We start from the raw sequence: 18,728 nt of genomic DNA, 5'->3' as shown, positions 1-18,728 counted from the left end.
TATACACAACGTAATTTGCTGTAATTGTTCCAGACGTACATGTTATTGTTGTATAGCCAATATGGCACATATGCGATACATTTAATAATAATAATAAAAGGATAACTATAATAGAACATTCCAACATCACCATCGTTGCGTTAAGTCCATTTCATAAAAACGACTATAATAATACGCGTAATATTACTACTTTTTACTGATTTTGTATTTTTTTTATTATTATTATGTATAATATAATATTACGTTATTCCGTTATTAGATTGTTATAATAAATTATTATTATTACCAAAAACGATCTCTCGTCCGTTTGACCGGCGAATCACGCTCGTAGTCAGATTATGTTATGTTGCGATTATGTACTACATATCGTACACAAATCGTAATATTATATTAAATAATAATCTGTAATCCTTCCTATGTAGATTACGACCGTTTTAAGCAATGTGGAATTCCAAATCAGTTTTTACTCGATGTTTTTATGGCGACATCGACCCTAATACACGGATCGTACATCTGGGTCTGCGACATTCATTTTCGGCCGTAGGCGCAGCAGCGTGATAGCTAATATAAAATTATCATAATGGGAATAAGTAGTGTACAGAACCCACGTAATTCTTGCGGTCAGACATTTTTATTTAATTTTTTTTTTTATCGTATTACTATTACTAACCTATCGAAAATTATAATGTTAATACAATAAGTTATCCACGGACGCAATTGGACATTTAATGTTATACAGTTAGATAATCCCAAATGTACCAAATCCCGACATTAGTAATAGCCACGGACTTTAGGTCAATAACGTCGTTCGCCTATGAAAACGAATTCGAATTGCATGGTATAGTGCAGTGTATTTAAAAATATTTATTCGTAGGTATATGTTCGTTGTATATATTTTCCTATTTTTTTGTGGTTTTTATTATTTCCTCAGACACATAACTGGAAATTTCCGACTTCATAGATATTGTTTCCTCAATAACAGTAATAATCTTTACAATGACAGATTTTCAAAGTATCAAAAATATAGTACAAGACGCCAGAATCGATGACGTTTGCAGTGAAAAAGATAGATGTTTTTACCGCAAATGTTTTCATATCAAGGTTCACAAAACGAGTTGATAAAAAAAAAAAAAAAATTCATTCGAGAAAAGTGGTAAGCTGGATTTTTTTCATTATTTCAATATCTACATAATTAAATACATTTGACCTAGTTGTCAGTATTGTTACAATAATATTAAACTATAAATTTTAAGATTAATTCGTTAACTATTTACTGTTTAAATAAAAATTTAATAAGCAGCCAATATTGATTACGTACAAAGAATTCAGGATAAAAAAGCACACACCAAAAGAAAAATCTAAACGTGCTTAAACTAAAAGACCTATAATATAGATACTTGTATTTTTTCACTCACCAACTGTCTAACTCATTCAACGTAAACGTTTCTATTTTACGACCTGACACAAACCAATAAAAGAAACTTAAAACTTTTTTCATACAATATAGCAATATAATATAATTGTATGTATAACACACTCGTTAGGAGTATATTGCGTGTCAAAACACGCCATAATAACAACTCTCTCAAGATAACTAGGTAAACTATTTTTTTTGATTTGTATAATGTTATTCCAATTTCCAAAAGTTCATTTATTTACAAAATTTAAGATTTTGACGTCTTACATATATATAGTATTATAATTAATACTAAAAAAAAAAAAAAAAAAAAAAAAACGTGAGAAAGTAAGTAACTACACTGTTAAAAGTATACAGTGTTGATGTCAAGTGATCTACCTCGTCATAGGATAAGTTTGTGTTATATACATGATATACCAAATCTTACCTTTTGAGTAAAAGTAATTTCACTGTACACACCCTTCTTACGTGCTAATTAGCTTTATGAAATTTACTTAATGCTTCTAATTTTACAAATTGTAAACTATACATTCATATTAAATTTTTAATAAAAAGGTTCTAAGAATCGGAAAAAAACCTGCGACGGCGGTGTAACCGAATAATTTAACTAGAACACAACAGCTGTGTGATCAAAACTTATTTTTGCTATTGAAACGCATTAAAAATACCTTAAATCAACTTAAAAGATACTGAAATAGTGGAACCAAATAAACGGCATTCTGATACATGGAAGTCGCATCGAAGACGCACATAAAGTATACATAGGTACGCATCAATCAATTACCTATGTAATGGCACCAAGGTAGATATATCCACCTTGAATGGCACCTTTAAGACTGTAACACTGACATCAACACGGAGGTCATAATTTATGATACACAGTGAAACTTATCAGTATCTCGAACTCCGGTATCGCGAGGTTTCTATTTGTCGAATTTCATTTTCATTCTCGATCAATCAAAATCGTAATTACGTGTTAATTCGTTTCGATAAATTTAATTTTAATTTTTCAAAATGTTCTATAAGTACGTTGAAGTCATTATCCGGTACGTGCCGATTATTATAATTCACCATAACTAGAATAAACGATGGATTAGATAAAAGTATACAATGTCCAAGTGAAAAAATTATAAGCTGATCAACATTCAGTGTTCACTGTTTAGCTTTTATGATGATTAATAACGGTACACTCTCTGAATTCACAGTTTAAATAAAACATTTCTCTCAAACAACAAAGTTGATTTTTATTTCATGCATATTTTGAACCACCTCGATGTCTCTTAATTTTGATTAAGTCGAATTGTTGTTTTTCAGTCTCCTGAGACATAGAGTTCACTATATAACTAACATCTAAATATTATGTTTCTGTATACCTATTAAACTTTTATAGAAATTAATAAATATTAAATACTATTTAATTATAAGATACTTAAGTATAACAATATGAATACGTCAATAATTATTGGAACCCGATAATAAACGATATTGTAAACTGATCAAATATATACTTTATAATAATATTACATAATATTTTGATAGTCTCCAACAAATCACAGTATAAAAACCACAGTACAATAATTTGCCTTGCAAAAATCTATGTGCGTGTAAATAATAAGAAACAAAATCGTATACAATAACGCGATCTGGTGATGAAAATATAAAGCGGCGCTATCAATCGGTAAAAAACAATTGTGACCATGTTACTTTAATCCTGGATGCAAGATAGGTAAAGACGGTAAGACCTACTTTAAATCATGCATTTTTCATAATACGACTTGGGGACCTACACTTATCTTCTTTACACTGTCCCAGAAACTTCAATTTATAGTTGCGCTTCTAAATGTGCATAAAATTGGGATGTACCCATTACAATTTACAAGATTAAATATAATTTTACAAGCTATATAATTATTAAATCCAAATACATAAATTTACAGATTAAAACAATTATTAATAAAATTCAAGACATCATGCAATAAAATATGATAACAGATTAATTAAAAATAATAGTTTATTTTTATTAATTAATACAACACATTTAAGACAAACCGCCTAAATATAAATATGAATAAATTTTGACGTAAAAGATGAAATTCTATTTATATATCACTTTTTGAAGTAAAATATTAACATGTTAAGTAAGGCGATAAAGTTTATCATCGGAATCGCAAAAACCTTAATCCAATCCAGATAATGATATGTATTTGATAATCAATATTATAAAATAAATATATCCTAAGTATAAAAAACAATAGCTACAATAGAATTTTCTAATTAAGTAAGTAACTAGTTAAATACAAAATACTAACATCAGCTATCCCTAATATGTAATTATAAACAATATTTACATTCTAGTCTAGTCTAGATAATATAAAACAATAACATAAAATATTAAGTTATGATTTCCACAATTTTTAGCCTAACAAAGCTATAGTTAAATTTACTTAAAAATTACTATTAATTCATTCATAGGGCGTATGTAATTTACGCCAAAAACAACCCATAAAAAAAAATATGTCATTTGCGCCACATCTAAAAATTTATTTTGGTAATTTGCGCCACTATTTAAATTTGTAATTTGCGCAAAATAAAACTAAATAAAAAGGCATTATGTAATTTGTACCATTGAGTACCTACTAAAATTGTAATTTGCGCTATTCTTCATCTTATTAAAATTGTAATTAGCGCCACTAATATTAAAATTATATAAATAAATGTACATAAGTAAAACAAACTCCATATACATTAAATAAGTAAATTTTCGTTTAGTAATAAAATATATAAAAATTAAAAATAAAATCAAAATCAATATAAAAATTATATTAGACACGCGTCGGTACGTAGTATTGTATATCTTATGCGATATCAATAAATTTATCTGCTGGTAAATTCTAACTGCAATTAAAATAGAAAGAGTAGCGCAAATTACATATTCCATTTCTTTTACTGTCGTGGCACAAAATACCAAAATTAATTTGTTTATGTGGTGCAAAATACTGTTATATTTTTATATTTTGTCGCAAATTACATACGTACTCAAATGTACCTATTCGTGGCGCAAATTACAAATAATAAAATTGACGCAAAATACCATCTCCTCAATCATCGGGTGTTTTGTTTTTCTCTTTATGATTGTACAAAATGATAAGTTTTTCACGGAATAACTTATGTTTTTATCACGCCTTATTTACAGATCTATTTTATGTAATCGAATACAATTTCAGTTTGTGTTTGTACTTTATATTAAAACAGAAATCACAACTGTATAACTAGAAGATGACGCTTATCAAACTTCCCGTTGAAAGTGAAGTAAAAACTTTCTGCAAATTTATAAAGTGATTCAGTAAAAGTTTTCAAATATTTTTTAAGCTCACAAATACATAGTTTAAATACTTTCAAAAAAGTACTTGAACAGAGTATTTTAAAAACTCACTAAAAGTATCTATATTTAAAATCAAATACTAATGTTTAAATACTTTTTTTTTAGTTAATATACTTTGTATTTTTAATTAAATCATAAAAAAAAAAAAAAAATACGAGAAATAATTATACAATTTAAGTCGGACAATAAAATCTATATTTTATATAAAAAAAAATATATATAAACTAATATTATACAAATTCGCCAGGAGTTCTATTTGTATTTGTAAATTTAAATATAAAATTAATGTAAGCCATCAAAATGCTATAAAAAATCTGTTTCATTAATTTATAAGATTTCAAAATATATTAATTAAAAATATTGATAATATCTATAAAAATCTGGATACACCAAGACGATATTTTAAATTTATACTTAGTCATAAGTATAATGTGGAAGAAGTGATATCCTTCTTTCTCTCAAATTATAATTTATAATAAATTCAATGTAGTCACTAAATAGAAGTTCTTTCTTCAAGTCTTATATACTTGCAAAATTAGTGAAAATATATCAAGACATCACTATTCACGTTATAATAACATGTATTACTTATTTATTTTATTTATAGAATGGGCAGGTAGCCCAATAATTACACTACAATATCATTAACTTATATACAATTTTTAAATATTAATAGAAATGAAAAAATAAAAGATAAACAAGTAGGTACCGTTTATTGTTATATTAGGTGTCGAGTGAAATATCGATAAAAATTCCATTATTCCACCAAGCCACAGAAATACTCAATGTGAGGGTTTTTAAAATGTAAATGCAAAAGTACTATGTTATATTAAATGAAATTCATGATACAATTATTAAGTTAGTGGATCCAATATAAATTTACAAAAGAAGATAATATATTTGTTTGAAGAGCATAGATAATATACCAAAGTTTCCCAACTTTTTTGTAATGGCGGCCCATAAATTTGCTGCTTGTTGGTTAGTAACCCACCCCAACAAACACTAAAAAAGAATAGAAAAAGATAGTATAGTATTATTAATAATTTTTAGTGTAAGCAATTTTATTATTGAATTTTAATATAATATATGTATAGAGTACTGAATGATAAATATAATAATACATAATTTACATAATTCTGTCTAATATGTACAAAGATTATATGATTATTTTTTAATTAAAATTGTATACTTGATATAAAAATAAAATATAAAAAAATTCAAAAAAATTAGTACAATATGGTAATAATAAAATAATTATATAGTTGCTTGTTTTACACTTAGTGTGACTTCTGATTCCAATGTTTCATAATATTTCCCACTGGGGTACAATTTCAGATAAGCTGATGTGCATGTCGTGTGTGACATCTTATAATATTTCTTTGTTTTGTTTTAATATTGGCCATGGATTACACATTAATATTATATGTAGAGGTATCAAACAAAACATAACTTAGGCATTTATAAATGTACTGTTAAAACTATTTTAAAATATATTTTAATTGTAGGTCGCGATGACTGGCACCCCTTAAAAAATATTTTGCGACTTAAAATTGGGAAACACTGCGCTATGTTATTTAAATTCAAATAATAAATATTTCTTGAACATATATCAAAAAAAATTTCAAACTTGTCAAAATTATTTTTAAATGCATTTTATACTGGTTCTAAAATTATTTTCTAGTGATTTTAAAATATTTTTACAAAAGAATAACAGTTAATGATATAGTTAATTATGAAGTCTTATGTAAAATTTAGATTAATAGTTAATGATACTAAATGCTACATAGCATATAAAATTTGCCTTCATATTTAACAGCAATGATTAAAACACTTTTGCAACAATGCACCAAGAAGGTTTACAATAATTTTTCTTAATCATTAGTCCTTGTAAATTTGATTTTGTACAAGGTCAAATACTTTAGAACATAATCAAATCTGACAAATGGTTCAACTAACTCCTCAATACTCGATATATTTAAACAGAATTAAGCTGCAAGTACAGATTCATTTTGTAAACAAAACATATTACAACATTGAATTCTTCTTTATTTTTATTTTTTTGAACACAACTAAAATTTTAACAAAATTATATGAAGGTATATGTTAATAATTCATACATATCAAAATATAAAATCATTGCAATATATTAAAAAAATTTTTGAAAAATATTGAAATACAAATGTAAAAGTATTCAAGATCCTCAAAAATAATTTTAAATTATCATATCAGATTTAATCATAGAATTATTTTATAACATAAAAAGATAATTATTTAGTATTTCTAGATAAAAATGCAAAAAAAAAATTATCAAAAACATAAAGAAGATTTAATTACAATAGGTTATACTATACTATTACTTGTTGTAAACATAAATTTGATTGATTCAATATAAATAAATAAGATATCACAACTATTTAGTTGTCAAATAATTGACAATTCACAACTGTATAAACATTTATTAAAATCTGAAATACACATGGTAGAATTAAACAACCTATAAGAGGCCTAATTATTAATTGATAAATTGATATTTGCCTAACTTTTCAAAAAAAACCAAACAAAACATTTTTAATTAAAAATTATAATTCAAATGATATTTATTAAAACATTGTTTTCATAAATCAAATACATTACTTTTCTACCTAGTATCAGGTAGTATGTATTAAAAAAGATACCTCACAATGAGTTTTGTTATGAGATGGGACAATATAACACAATATCTAATATTAGTAGTTGAAATCAATAAGCTCAACAAAAAACATTTATTTTAAACAAAAAAAAAATTAAAACAAAACTTTTATCACAAATTTGTTTCTAATAAAAATAATGAATAATATTAAAACTTACTAATTATTACATATTTTATATTGTTATCATATATTTAATTTTAATATCCTTATTACACAATTAAAATTTTTATTAACATACAATTTTTCTCTAAGATGTTTACTAAGAATATTAATAAGAGTAGTACATTAGAAAAGACGACAATTTTTTATTGGTCCCTCCAATGTGTTGGTTTTATAAGTCTTTTAAAATATTTAACATCTGTTAAAATTATCACTTAAACTATCCTGACATACTTTCAACAAGCTCATTAAAATAAATAGAAACAATTTTTAACTTTTAAAAAGATATTTGATTCACAATATAAATAAAAATTCAAATTTATATAATTTTAACATTATAATGTATACAATAATATACTATGATTCAACAAACATTATTAAATAATATAATATTGAAGAGACTTATATAAACTACATATCTTTATTTGCAATCTTTTTTATTGAGAAATTAATAAATATTTAATCAAAGTAAATATTTCAACTAATACTTTTATGTGACATTGGTTTTAACATTATTATATAAATTTAACATATTTAACATTATTGAAAAAAATTAAAAGATGATATATATTTTTAATAAGTGGATAGCTAAATGAATTTAATAAATATATATTTAACTAAGTATTGAATTTTTAGATGTTATTAAATGCCACTAGTGAATTTTCATAAAAGCAATTATTACACTATTTAGAATTTAAGTATTCCTTTTACAAAAAATGGAATTCAGTTTTTATCAAAAGTAGTTAAAATTAATATAATAAAATAATTTGACCATATACCTTGTTAGATTGGTCTTTATTAAATACAATCGGTCATATATAAAAATCTGAGTTTATATACCATAAAATATATTCAATTATTTGAATTAAACTGCATTATGAATGGCATTTGTCCTGTCTAAACATTGATCTGAAAAAAATAAAAAGACTGGTATTATAATTAACAAAGATTTAAAAATATTTACAGATGAGTACAATAAATTTTAAAAAGTAAAACTACATAAATAACAAAATATGTTCATTATTTTGTATCATATATTCTTCAAAAATAGAGTTGCTATATTTGATATTTCAATATTGATAAAAACAATTTTAAATATTAAACAATAGGTTTTGTTTTAAAAAAATAGAAAATGGTGTGTAAAAGAAAGATTCAAAAATTTGAAATTCTACAGAGTCATTTTTATTTAACAATAATTCCATAGAATAAAAAATGAGTTTTTTTAAATATTATTTTTTATAACAAAATTGCTATTTAACAATTTTTTTCAAAAAGCCATCAAATTTGATTGGAAATTCTACAATACTACAAAACAATATTAGTAAAAATTAAAAACTAATATTCCTTAACATATTTTTAATTTATAATAAGTATTAAAATTATAAAAGTATATCATGCTTTAGACTTCTTATAAAAACAGTGACAAATAAAAATAAAATCAACTAGGTATAAATTATGGTTGTAAATTATGGATTTTTTTTTTTTTTTGGATACTAATTTCACTAATAATATATTTTATATTTTAAATATAAATGTATATATATATATAGATATGGATTAACTAACCTCGTCTAAGTTGATTGAAATAAGAAAGCAATCGCACTAGTAATGACGGAGACACGGTAACTGTATCTTTTGATTGTTCCATCATTAATTTATTCCTTTCAACTAACTGAAATTAAAATTAAATACTTTAAATAATATGTATTTAAATCAACTTTACAATTTAAGTTAGATGCCATAGTAAGAACTATGGTTTTAGAATTTAATAAAGCATCTAAAATATTAACTTAGTTCAACTCTAAATAGTATCTTGTCCAAATAACAGTCAATTTTTGTTGTTCGTGTTTAAGTTAATCGTGATCGACCAGTCAATCACAAACAATTTCAAAGTCGATCGTGTTAGAATTTATTTTTAGACTACGCACACAAAAATTAGTTATGGTGGTATAGTAACTTAATAAAACTTTTTTATTGAAGTTAATCCTTAAAGGTGAAGTATATTTTTAGTAGATTGTGACCAAAAAAAGTTTGGCTTTTCCTGTTATACAGTATACAGAAATAATATTTGAACGTCGTTGATAAAAATATTAATTGATTATGACTGTTTGTGATAGCAAGAACTTCTGAGAAAAAATTAAATCAATGCTATAAGCAGAATTTTGGTGTAGTTCAAAAAATGAATATCCTCAATAATTATTATACAAGGCCGTGTTAGCAGTTTTAACATTTGCAACCACTTAAAAAGAAGTAACCTAATATAGGTATTAACAAAAACAAAATACTGCAACAGACTCGATGCTAAACCTAATATGATAATGCAACTTTCATCAATAAAGCCCAATATTAAGAGTATTTTTAATAACAAAAAGTAATTTCACTAATCCCATTAAAATTAAAATTTAGTCTAATTTAGATAATTTAAATACCTATCATTATATACAATTATTATTATTTTTATTTTTATTTTAACATATTTTTAGAATTAAATACCTTTAACACATAATTATCATATGAAAAAATTATAGTTTTTATAGCAAATAATTCTAAAAAAAAAAAAGTAGGGTTCCACGATAAAAATGGACATTAAAGAAGGTTCCACATATAAAAAAGTTTAAGGACGTTGTATTACCTTAATAGATTAATTAATATTATTTCATATAGTAACGGATGATCCATAATTTGTTTTAGTTATTTTTATATTATATGTGTACAGTACTCATATAATAAATTGGGAAAAATAAATAAATAATAAAAATATTTTATTAATTTTTTATTACATGAGAATTTTTAGTTTAATTTTACTTTTTTTCTCCAGAATTTTTAATTATAGTATGAAGAACTTAAAACCACAAATTGTGGACATATGTCACTACTCTTAGGTAAAAAAATACATTCTAGTCTTAATATATTAAACTCTAAAAGTTTAGACTTTGTTAGTCACAACCCAGCAAACTAATATTATAATAAAAACCTAGTAATTAAAAATTAATTAATTAACTAGAAATTTTAAATTAATATTTTAATCATACCTCATTTGCAAATGATTGATTAAACATTTTATCAATAGATATTGGACTCCAAAGCTTAACATTATGATCAACACCAGAAGTTGCTAGTAAAGGCCTACTTGGGTGTGGTTTAATACAATTAACCACATGTGAATCTGCCATTAGCAACATCACTATTTCACATGTATAACGATCCCATATAAACACATGTCCGCAATCACTACCTGACATAATAAAATCATTGCCCCAGAATGTTGCTTCTTTGATTAAAGTTCTGGAAAAAATTAAAAAATACATTATTTTTCTTTATCAGCTACCATTAAAATGTTGTGGATTAAATTTAAACTGTAATACTTTACTTTACCTAGCATTTCTATGACCTTTATACTGTGCTTTTATTGATTGAAGTGCAATAAAATCATCAAATACTGGATGTTTTTTATTAGTTTTTAAATTATTTTCAACTCTTTGGTTATTGCTATTTGAAGTAGACTGTACAATATTATATACACGTGATCTAGTACTATAATTATAAACAAACATTATTGTTAAATAAAATGTTTAATAAAAAAAAGAATATACAGTAGAACCTCGATTATCCAGGGTAATGATGGGGAGAAGGTCACACGGATAAATGAAAATCATGGTTAATCGAGACTTTTTATAATAATGAAATTTTTTATTTAATTATAATTGGAAATACCTAGGTACAATTTTATAATAATGAAATTTTAAAAATTTTGATTCAATTGTAATTAGAAATATACATAAGAAGACGTATACATACAATAATGTTATACATACATCCATAATATTGTATTCCTACAACAAGTTGTTAGGGCTTAAAATATGAAGTTATCATAAAAAATGTCATTAATACGATTGTCGATATCGAGTATTATGTTTAAAAATATTTGGAAGAATGGGCATAGTTAATCGCAAACACAGATAATCGAGGTTCTACTGTACTATTAAAGCCAAAATATATTATTAAGAAATTATGAAACTTGGTACTTTTTTTTTATATACAGTATGTTCACACTAAGAGGTATCACTAAATATTTCAGTTCGATGACTTTGTATTGAAATGGGGGGTTTTCACTGAATGATAGATAGTACTCAACTATAAATTCTCAGACAAATTTCAAATTTTTAATAATTTCGATACGTGTATGCGCGATACAACTTACTTTTTTTAAATGGTAACACCAAATTTTTTTGCATATTCAGATAGAGTATTTTTTTCTAAACAATTTATGTTTAAAAAATTTTTTTTCTGATTACAAAATTAGCATATGAAACTTGACGATAAAATTTAATATTTATGAGTAATTTGTTTTTGATAAAATTTAAATTAAATTCAACTTATTGTTACTTATTAATATCCAATATTGTTAAATACCTGTTTGCACACAGATAAGATAATAAAAATAACTTTGACAAAATTTGCCAGAAGTTAAGATAGTAAATCCTGTTCGTTATACATTTATTTTATAAATAAATGTTGATAAATTATTTTTGCTGACTAGTAATAATTATTTTCATAATTTCAAACTAGTCTTGTGACAATTACTATTCATGTAACATAATATTTTATTCTGGTTAAATATCACATCTTTTTCTGAAAAAATTGTTATTGCTTTAATGCACTATTTTACATAAAATAAATTTATTAAAATAAATAACAGTGATAAAGTCAAAACTTATTCTAATTATTGGCGAATGTAATCATAGTTCTCAACAAGTAGCTCAGGTGTACGCAGATCGGTATCCAGATAGGTTTCATTCACTTCATAATTATGTCCATAGAATTTTACATAGATTAAATGAAAACGGTCAATTTCCTAACAATCGAAATAGACAATGGCAGCCTAGACCAAATAATTTTGATGAAGACACTAAATTGCAGGTAATGGCCTACATACGTGCTTATCCACGTTCATCAATAAGACATGTATCTCGACAAATTGGTATATCAGTTGGTGTAATACATAAAATTTTGAAAAAAAACAAAATGCATCCAAATAAATCTGAGTCTATCCAAAATTTACGAATCAGAGATTTTGAACGTAGATTACAATTTTTGTCATGGTTTAGTGTTCAATTTTAAATCGATAATTTATTTTATAATAGTATTTTGTGGACTGATGAATCTAAATTCACAAACAATAGTATAATGAACAAACAAAACAATAGATTTTAGGATGATACAAATCCACACTGATCCTGAGAAACTAACTTTCAGACAGTTTGGTGTATAAATGTATGGTGTGGATTAATTGGTGGAGTCCTTATTTTTACGACGGAACACTTATAGGTAGAAGATATCTAGATTTTCTTGTTAATCAATTACCGTTACTGTTAGAAAATGTTCCATTAGCCACGCGAGAAAATATATATTTTCAACAAGACGGTGCACCAACACACAATGCCATCATTGTTAAACAATATTTAAATGATATTTTTCCTAACCGATGGATTGGTACCCATGGAGTAATTCCATGGCTAGCAAGATCTCCAGACTTAATCCCAGTGGATTTTTTTTTATGGGGACATTTAAAAAATGTAGTATATGTGGACCCACCTATTAATCTCCAAGATTTAAAAAACAAAATACGACTGGCTTGTAATAATTTGAAAGAAAAACAAATAAACGCTGCCACATTAAAGGAATTTTTAATACATTTGGAATCATGTTTGGAACATTAAGATGGAAACTTCGAACAATTCATTAGATAAAACTGTAAAACTTAATTGCAAATTATTAAATCTTTATTTCAAATTTATAGTGTGTACCTACAATTTTATAGTTTTCATTATTTTCAATTAGTTATCTTATTTCAGAAGAATGAATGAAAATAATGAAAGTAAATTATGATAAAAAAGTATTTATTTATATCTTATCTGTGTACAAACAGGTATTTAACAATATTGGATATTAATAAGTAACAATAAGTTGAATTTAATTTAAATTTTATCAAAAACAAATTACTCATAAATATTAAATTTTATCGTCAAGTTTCATATGCTAATTTTGTAATCAGAAAAAAAATTTTTTAAACATAAATTGTTTAGAAAAAAATACTCTATCCGAATATGCAAAAAAATTTGGTGTTACCATTTAAAAAAAAGTAAGTTGTATCACGCATACACGTATCGAAATTGTTAAAAATTTGAAATTTGTCTGAGAATTTATAGTTGAGTACTATCTATCATTCAGTGAAAACCCCATTTCAATACAAGGTCATCAAATTGAAATATTTAGTGTTACCTCTTAACGTGAACATACTGTATATATTTAACCACTTCTTAATATTTTTCACTAAAAACAACTTTAAATTGAAATCCATCTTTGTTAAATTATGTACCATTATTTTTTTAAATATTTTAATAGATGCAACATATATAAATACATTTTAAAATAGAATAGAAAAAATTAAAACTTACTTAGAATTAACTATATTATCAATATCAATAGGAACATCAAATTCATTTAATTCACCTTGTGGTTCAACTGTACTTATAGTACGTCTCAATGATGCTGAAACTGGTGGAGAATAGTTTGGTCTCCCTAAAATATTATTTACATATTATACTTCATTGTATACATCAATATAAACTATAGAAGTTATATATAATATATTAACTTACAATTTTGCATAACAACAGAATTTAATGATGGTGTATTAAGTACATGAATTAACATGTCAGTCATTCGAGTCATAACTTCAGACTGAATTCTTGATCTTGTAAGATTATCTAAACAAGAACAAAAAAATAAAACATTTGATTCAAAAGTATTAAAATACATAAGGTATAGCCTAAACTTAAAAATTAATATAAGATCAAGGTGAAAAGTTATTATTCATCAACAAACAGCATAGACAATTATATTAAAACTACAAAAAAGTATCTATATAAATGAAATTATATTTAAAACTTCTAGTAATAATATAGTATAGTATAAATCTTTCTACAGTAGCTTAGTGTGGTGTGATGTGGTGTGGTGATTGGCATAGGTGTAACTAGACCTTAAAGTTAGGGGGAGGGGGCTTCAGCACTAGAATTTTTATTATAAGTAAATTAAGTGGGAGGCTCTGCCCCCCATACCTCTCAAACACCTTACATTCATTGATTATACACATAATATGAATGTAAATTAATATTTAATTATAAAACAAATAATAAACCAAGTGGTATTGAGGTTAAATATTTATATATTAACATATTATTAAGTATTATTCTAGATATAAAGAGTTTAATGATTTTTAGTTTATTGATAACTTCTTAGTAGGGAATATTTGTGTAGTAAAAATTACACAACATGATACGTCTTACACAGGATCATTACATACAATAATATAGTTTAAATTAATATTTTTATATTAAATAAAACAATATTTTAAATTTAAGTTTAAAAATGTTACTATTATTGGCGGGAATGTGGGACTAGGAATTATGACAGGGGGGGCTAAAATTTATGTTGGGAGGACTAAGCCCCCCAAATCCCCCTAGTTACGCCTATGGTGGTTGGCCTCTCTAATGTGCTCTGAGGACAAGCATCAGTCAGTGTCGCTAGCTCTTGGATGGGTAACCACCCGGGTTCTTATTGACGAATCTATGAAACACACATATACACCCACATGTTCCAACTCTACTAGTCAAACCTTACAAACTTTACACAAAATACCTAATGTTCCTATGCATAGCTAATAGACCTTAGTTGTTGGGCTTAAATAAGATCAATAAAATTTTTATTTTTTTTTTTTTATACCTATATTCCTTTAATCTAATTGAACTATTTTATTTTTCTTTCAAATTAATTCAGTTAATACTTATAAAGTATATTATTTCATAACTTCATACCAGTAGATGGTCGAGATAAAGGTCCAGTATCACCCCAGTCACCTCTTAATCTCATTCGCCTGTATGGTGGTGGAATTGGTGCATTTTCTAAAAAATCATTTGCAACTGCTGTCGTACAAGAATCTTTATTCAAACTAAACAGATATATTTCTTCATAGGAGTAACTGGCAAGCATGTCTCCGCCATCAGGTGAATATGACAGAGATGTTATACGATAAGCACGATGATTTAGATGAGGAACAGTAAAGGAAAATTCAGGAACAATTTTTTGAAGTAATCCTGAAAACAAATTTAAAATAAAATTAAACTTAATTGTGCCAACAATTTAGATAAAGAAAACAAAGGAGTTTAACTATAGACAGTTTGCCTACATACCTATTCACAGTCTAAGGTTATTACCAAAACAAATAATTTCCTTATAAATTAATATATTTTTGGTAGAGAAAATTATAATGTTTAATAAGAAGTAATATTAAAAAGTTTACATAATATAATACACCATATTAAAGCTGATGTAATAAATAAATAAATCAAAGTTCTTGAAGGATATAAAAGTATAAATTAATGATAAGTTATAAATGTTTAACATATCACTTACCTTTTTTTATAATTTTTCTTCTGTCAACTATCCTAACCATACTGTCTATTGTTGCAATAGCAAGTTGATAAGGTTTAACTGGGTTTATTGCAATAGTGGAAACAGGTTTACCGCAATCAATCAATTCATGCTATTTGAATAAAAAAAATATTAGTATAATAATATATATATTTAAATAAAAATAATTTTAATTACGTCATTGCAACGTTGTTTAGTACATTTAACACCAGTTCTGAGATCATATTGACGAACTGTACCATCTTCACTACAACTTAGAAATATATTAGGTTCATCAGGTATTGTTTCTAGTTTATAACATTGGCTACAATGGCAAGTAAAAAAATTCCATTCTGTTTCTTCTAGTCTTTCTAAATCTAAAACATAAAAATACAAATATAATTAAAATTATTTAAATTAATAAATAGCAAACATGCATGAATATTTACCAAGATTAAGAACAGAACCATCTGCGGCACATGAAATGATACGGTTATCAAAAGTAGGTAAGAATTTTGCACAGAAAATATTAGTTTTATGTTGTGTTTTGTAATCAACAAGAATATTATATGAAAACGGATTAGTAATCACTAGATGTTTATCGTCTCCAGCCGTAAGTAATAACGATCCAGAATCATTCCAATTCACAGAATTTATACATCCGTGATGATTTTCCAAAATTTTTTCCAAGCCAAGTCGTTGTACAAAATGCTTACTATCTATAAAAAAAATTAGGGTATTTAAGAATAATAAACTATAAGTCAACGGTTCTTAACTTGTGCTCCTCGGCCTCTTGAGGGTCTGTGATACACATGTTGGGAGTCTGCGACAGCCTTAACACATAATATGTGTCAATACGTTAAGTATTATAAAAAAAAATTAGCAAGAGGGTCTATGATTTCTAAAAATCTTTGATCAGTGGTACATGATCGGTACAAACGGTTAGGAACTACTGCTATAAACTATTTACTGACTACCTCAATTTAAAATTAATGTTACTTTTAAATAATATAGTAATTTAATTGTTGTTCTACAGTTTTACCAATATAATACTATTGATTTTAAATAAATTATAATTAATGTTAATATACATGCAATAGGATACCATTAACTACTAATTCTAACAACTGTCAGGAAATATGTTTAGCAATAACAACTAATCCTTAGAATGGTTAATGCAAGTCGCAAAAATAGAAATCAGATTAGATTATATGTATAAAAACAATAAAATTCAGAAGAACAGCCAAATCATCAGAACCTCAAGTCTAAGAGAAAAGGTATAAAAACACCACATACAAGGAACTCCTCAATATGATACATTCAGATGTACCAAAGCCATTGAGTCCACACTCCACAGCACTTTATACAATTTCTTATTATACTTAAGGTTTAATTAAATAAATGAATTATTTTTGATGACAAATAAACTTAACAATCATTTCAAATCCACTACTTAAAGAGATAAAAAGTAAGCATGCTGCATAATGTATGTACTAATTTTTTTTTTTATTATTTATTTATTTAACAAAGTAGATCACGAGGCTAATAGAGTTTTAATCAACAGGGAGGCTTGCCAGGGAGCGATTTAGAGGAGAGGTTTGAAATTAGGGGGTTTGAATGATTATTAGTATTAGAATGAAATTGTTTATAGTATGCAGAAGTGAAGATGTGAAGAGTTAGATAATAATAATTCATTATACATTTTTTAACTAACTTTATAGATGCTATATACTGTATGCAGCAAATTTACAGCTAACTGTGATACAATTATAGTAATATACCTATCAACGCACACAATACATGCCAAGTAAACTATTGAAAATATGACCATGGAGTTATAAAATTTCATACATGGACACATCCCCACAGTTCACTGGGTCATAGGGTGGGTGAGTACAACTTACTCTTAGAAGAATTCCTCACTCTCGCTGAACCCTGGTCATTGTAAGGCTGGAAGAAGACGTTCCGAAACAATCCCTTAGACGGGAACATAGTCACGTTTTCACGTCGAACAGTAGCTCTTTGAATAATAGTTCACGTCGTAGAAGTCAACCGTTCTTGTAGCGACCGTTAATTGCGGTGTTTGGGACAACAGACGAAGGCCGGTGGCCCGGTGCCAACGTCGAACGAATATTCTGCATGAACTAGTCGCGCTGACGTCGGCCGCCTTAAATAACTCTCGTACGACCAAATAATAGATTATATTTATATACGTCATATTATCAGCGAGGGGGGAAATAGTAACAATAAAACTGTTTTTATTTTTGCCATTTCTTTTCAACGCATAATTGTCGCTTAACCAAAATAATTATATCCCGATGTACAAATATTTAACAACTATCCACCACAGAACACTGACTAGTGAGTAGTGACTAACTGAATACGTCTTAGCTTCATAATTATAAATATTATGATTTGTTTAGGAAGTAGGAACGAAACACGAAAGATCAGCCGGGAAAACAAAATAACATACAAAAATGAATAAGGAGATAGGTAACCATAACCATTAACCAATCATTTGAACCGCCAAAATAAAAATATTATTATTATTATTATTACTTAGGAATATGGTAAAATAATAATCATTGTATATTATATACTATGATCG

General features: G+C 25.8%; 1 protein-coding gene across 1 annotated transcript; it reads right to left on the bottom strand.

Moving 5' to 3' along the window:
• Positions 1–8,274: 8,274 nt before the first annotated feature.
• On the bottom strand, positions 8,275–18,680 carry LOC112602025 (DDB1- and CUL4-associated factor 6-like). The gene is made up of 11 exons (XM_025349941.1): positions 18,025–18,680; positions 16,570–16,839; positions 16,319–16,497; positions 16,124–16,253; positions 15,526–15,804; positions 14,311–14,418; positions 14,107–14,230; positions 11,024–11,182; positions 10,681–10,933; positions 9,215–9,320; positions 8,275–8,557 (listed from the first exon to the last, which is right to left on the bottom strand). The coding sequence occupies exons 1-11, from the start codon at positions 18,110–18,112 to the stop codon at positions 8,514–8,516; spliced, it is 1,740 nt and encodes a 579-aa protein (XP_025205726.1). The 5' UTR covers positions 18,113–18,680; the 3' UTR covers positions 8,275–8,513.
• Positions 18,681–18,728: the final 48 nt, after the last annotated feature.

This window comes from Melanaphis sacchari, unplaced genomic scaffold (genome assembly GCF_002803265.2).
Source record: "Melanaphis sacchari strain LSU unplaced genomic scaffold, SCAv2.0 Contig80_pilon_pilon, whole genome shotgun sequence".
Lineage (NCBI taxonomy): Eukaryota > Metazoa > Arthropoda > Insecta > Hemiptera > Aphididae > Melanaphis > Melanaphis sacchari.
Note: the sequence above shows the minus strand (reverse complement) of the source record. Positions and strands in the feature narration are given on the sequence as shown.

What these genes read in the sequence shown, in the direction of transcription:
- LOC112602025 (XM_025349941.1), bottom strand. Translation starts at nt 18,112, where the DNA reads ATGTTCCCGTCTAAGGGATTGTTTCGGAACGTCTTCTTCCAGCCTTAC. An exon ending in TTTATCTCGACCATCTACTG is followed by an intron (nt 14,419 to 15,525) that starts GTATGAAGTTAT and finishes GTTCTTGTTTAG; the next exon opens with ATAATCTTACAAGATCAAGA. An exon ending in AAAGGTCATAGAAATGCTAG is followed by an intron (nt 10,934 to 11,023) that starts GTAAAGTAAAGT and finishes AATTTTTTCCAG; the next exon opens with AACTTTAATCAAAGAAGCAA.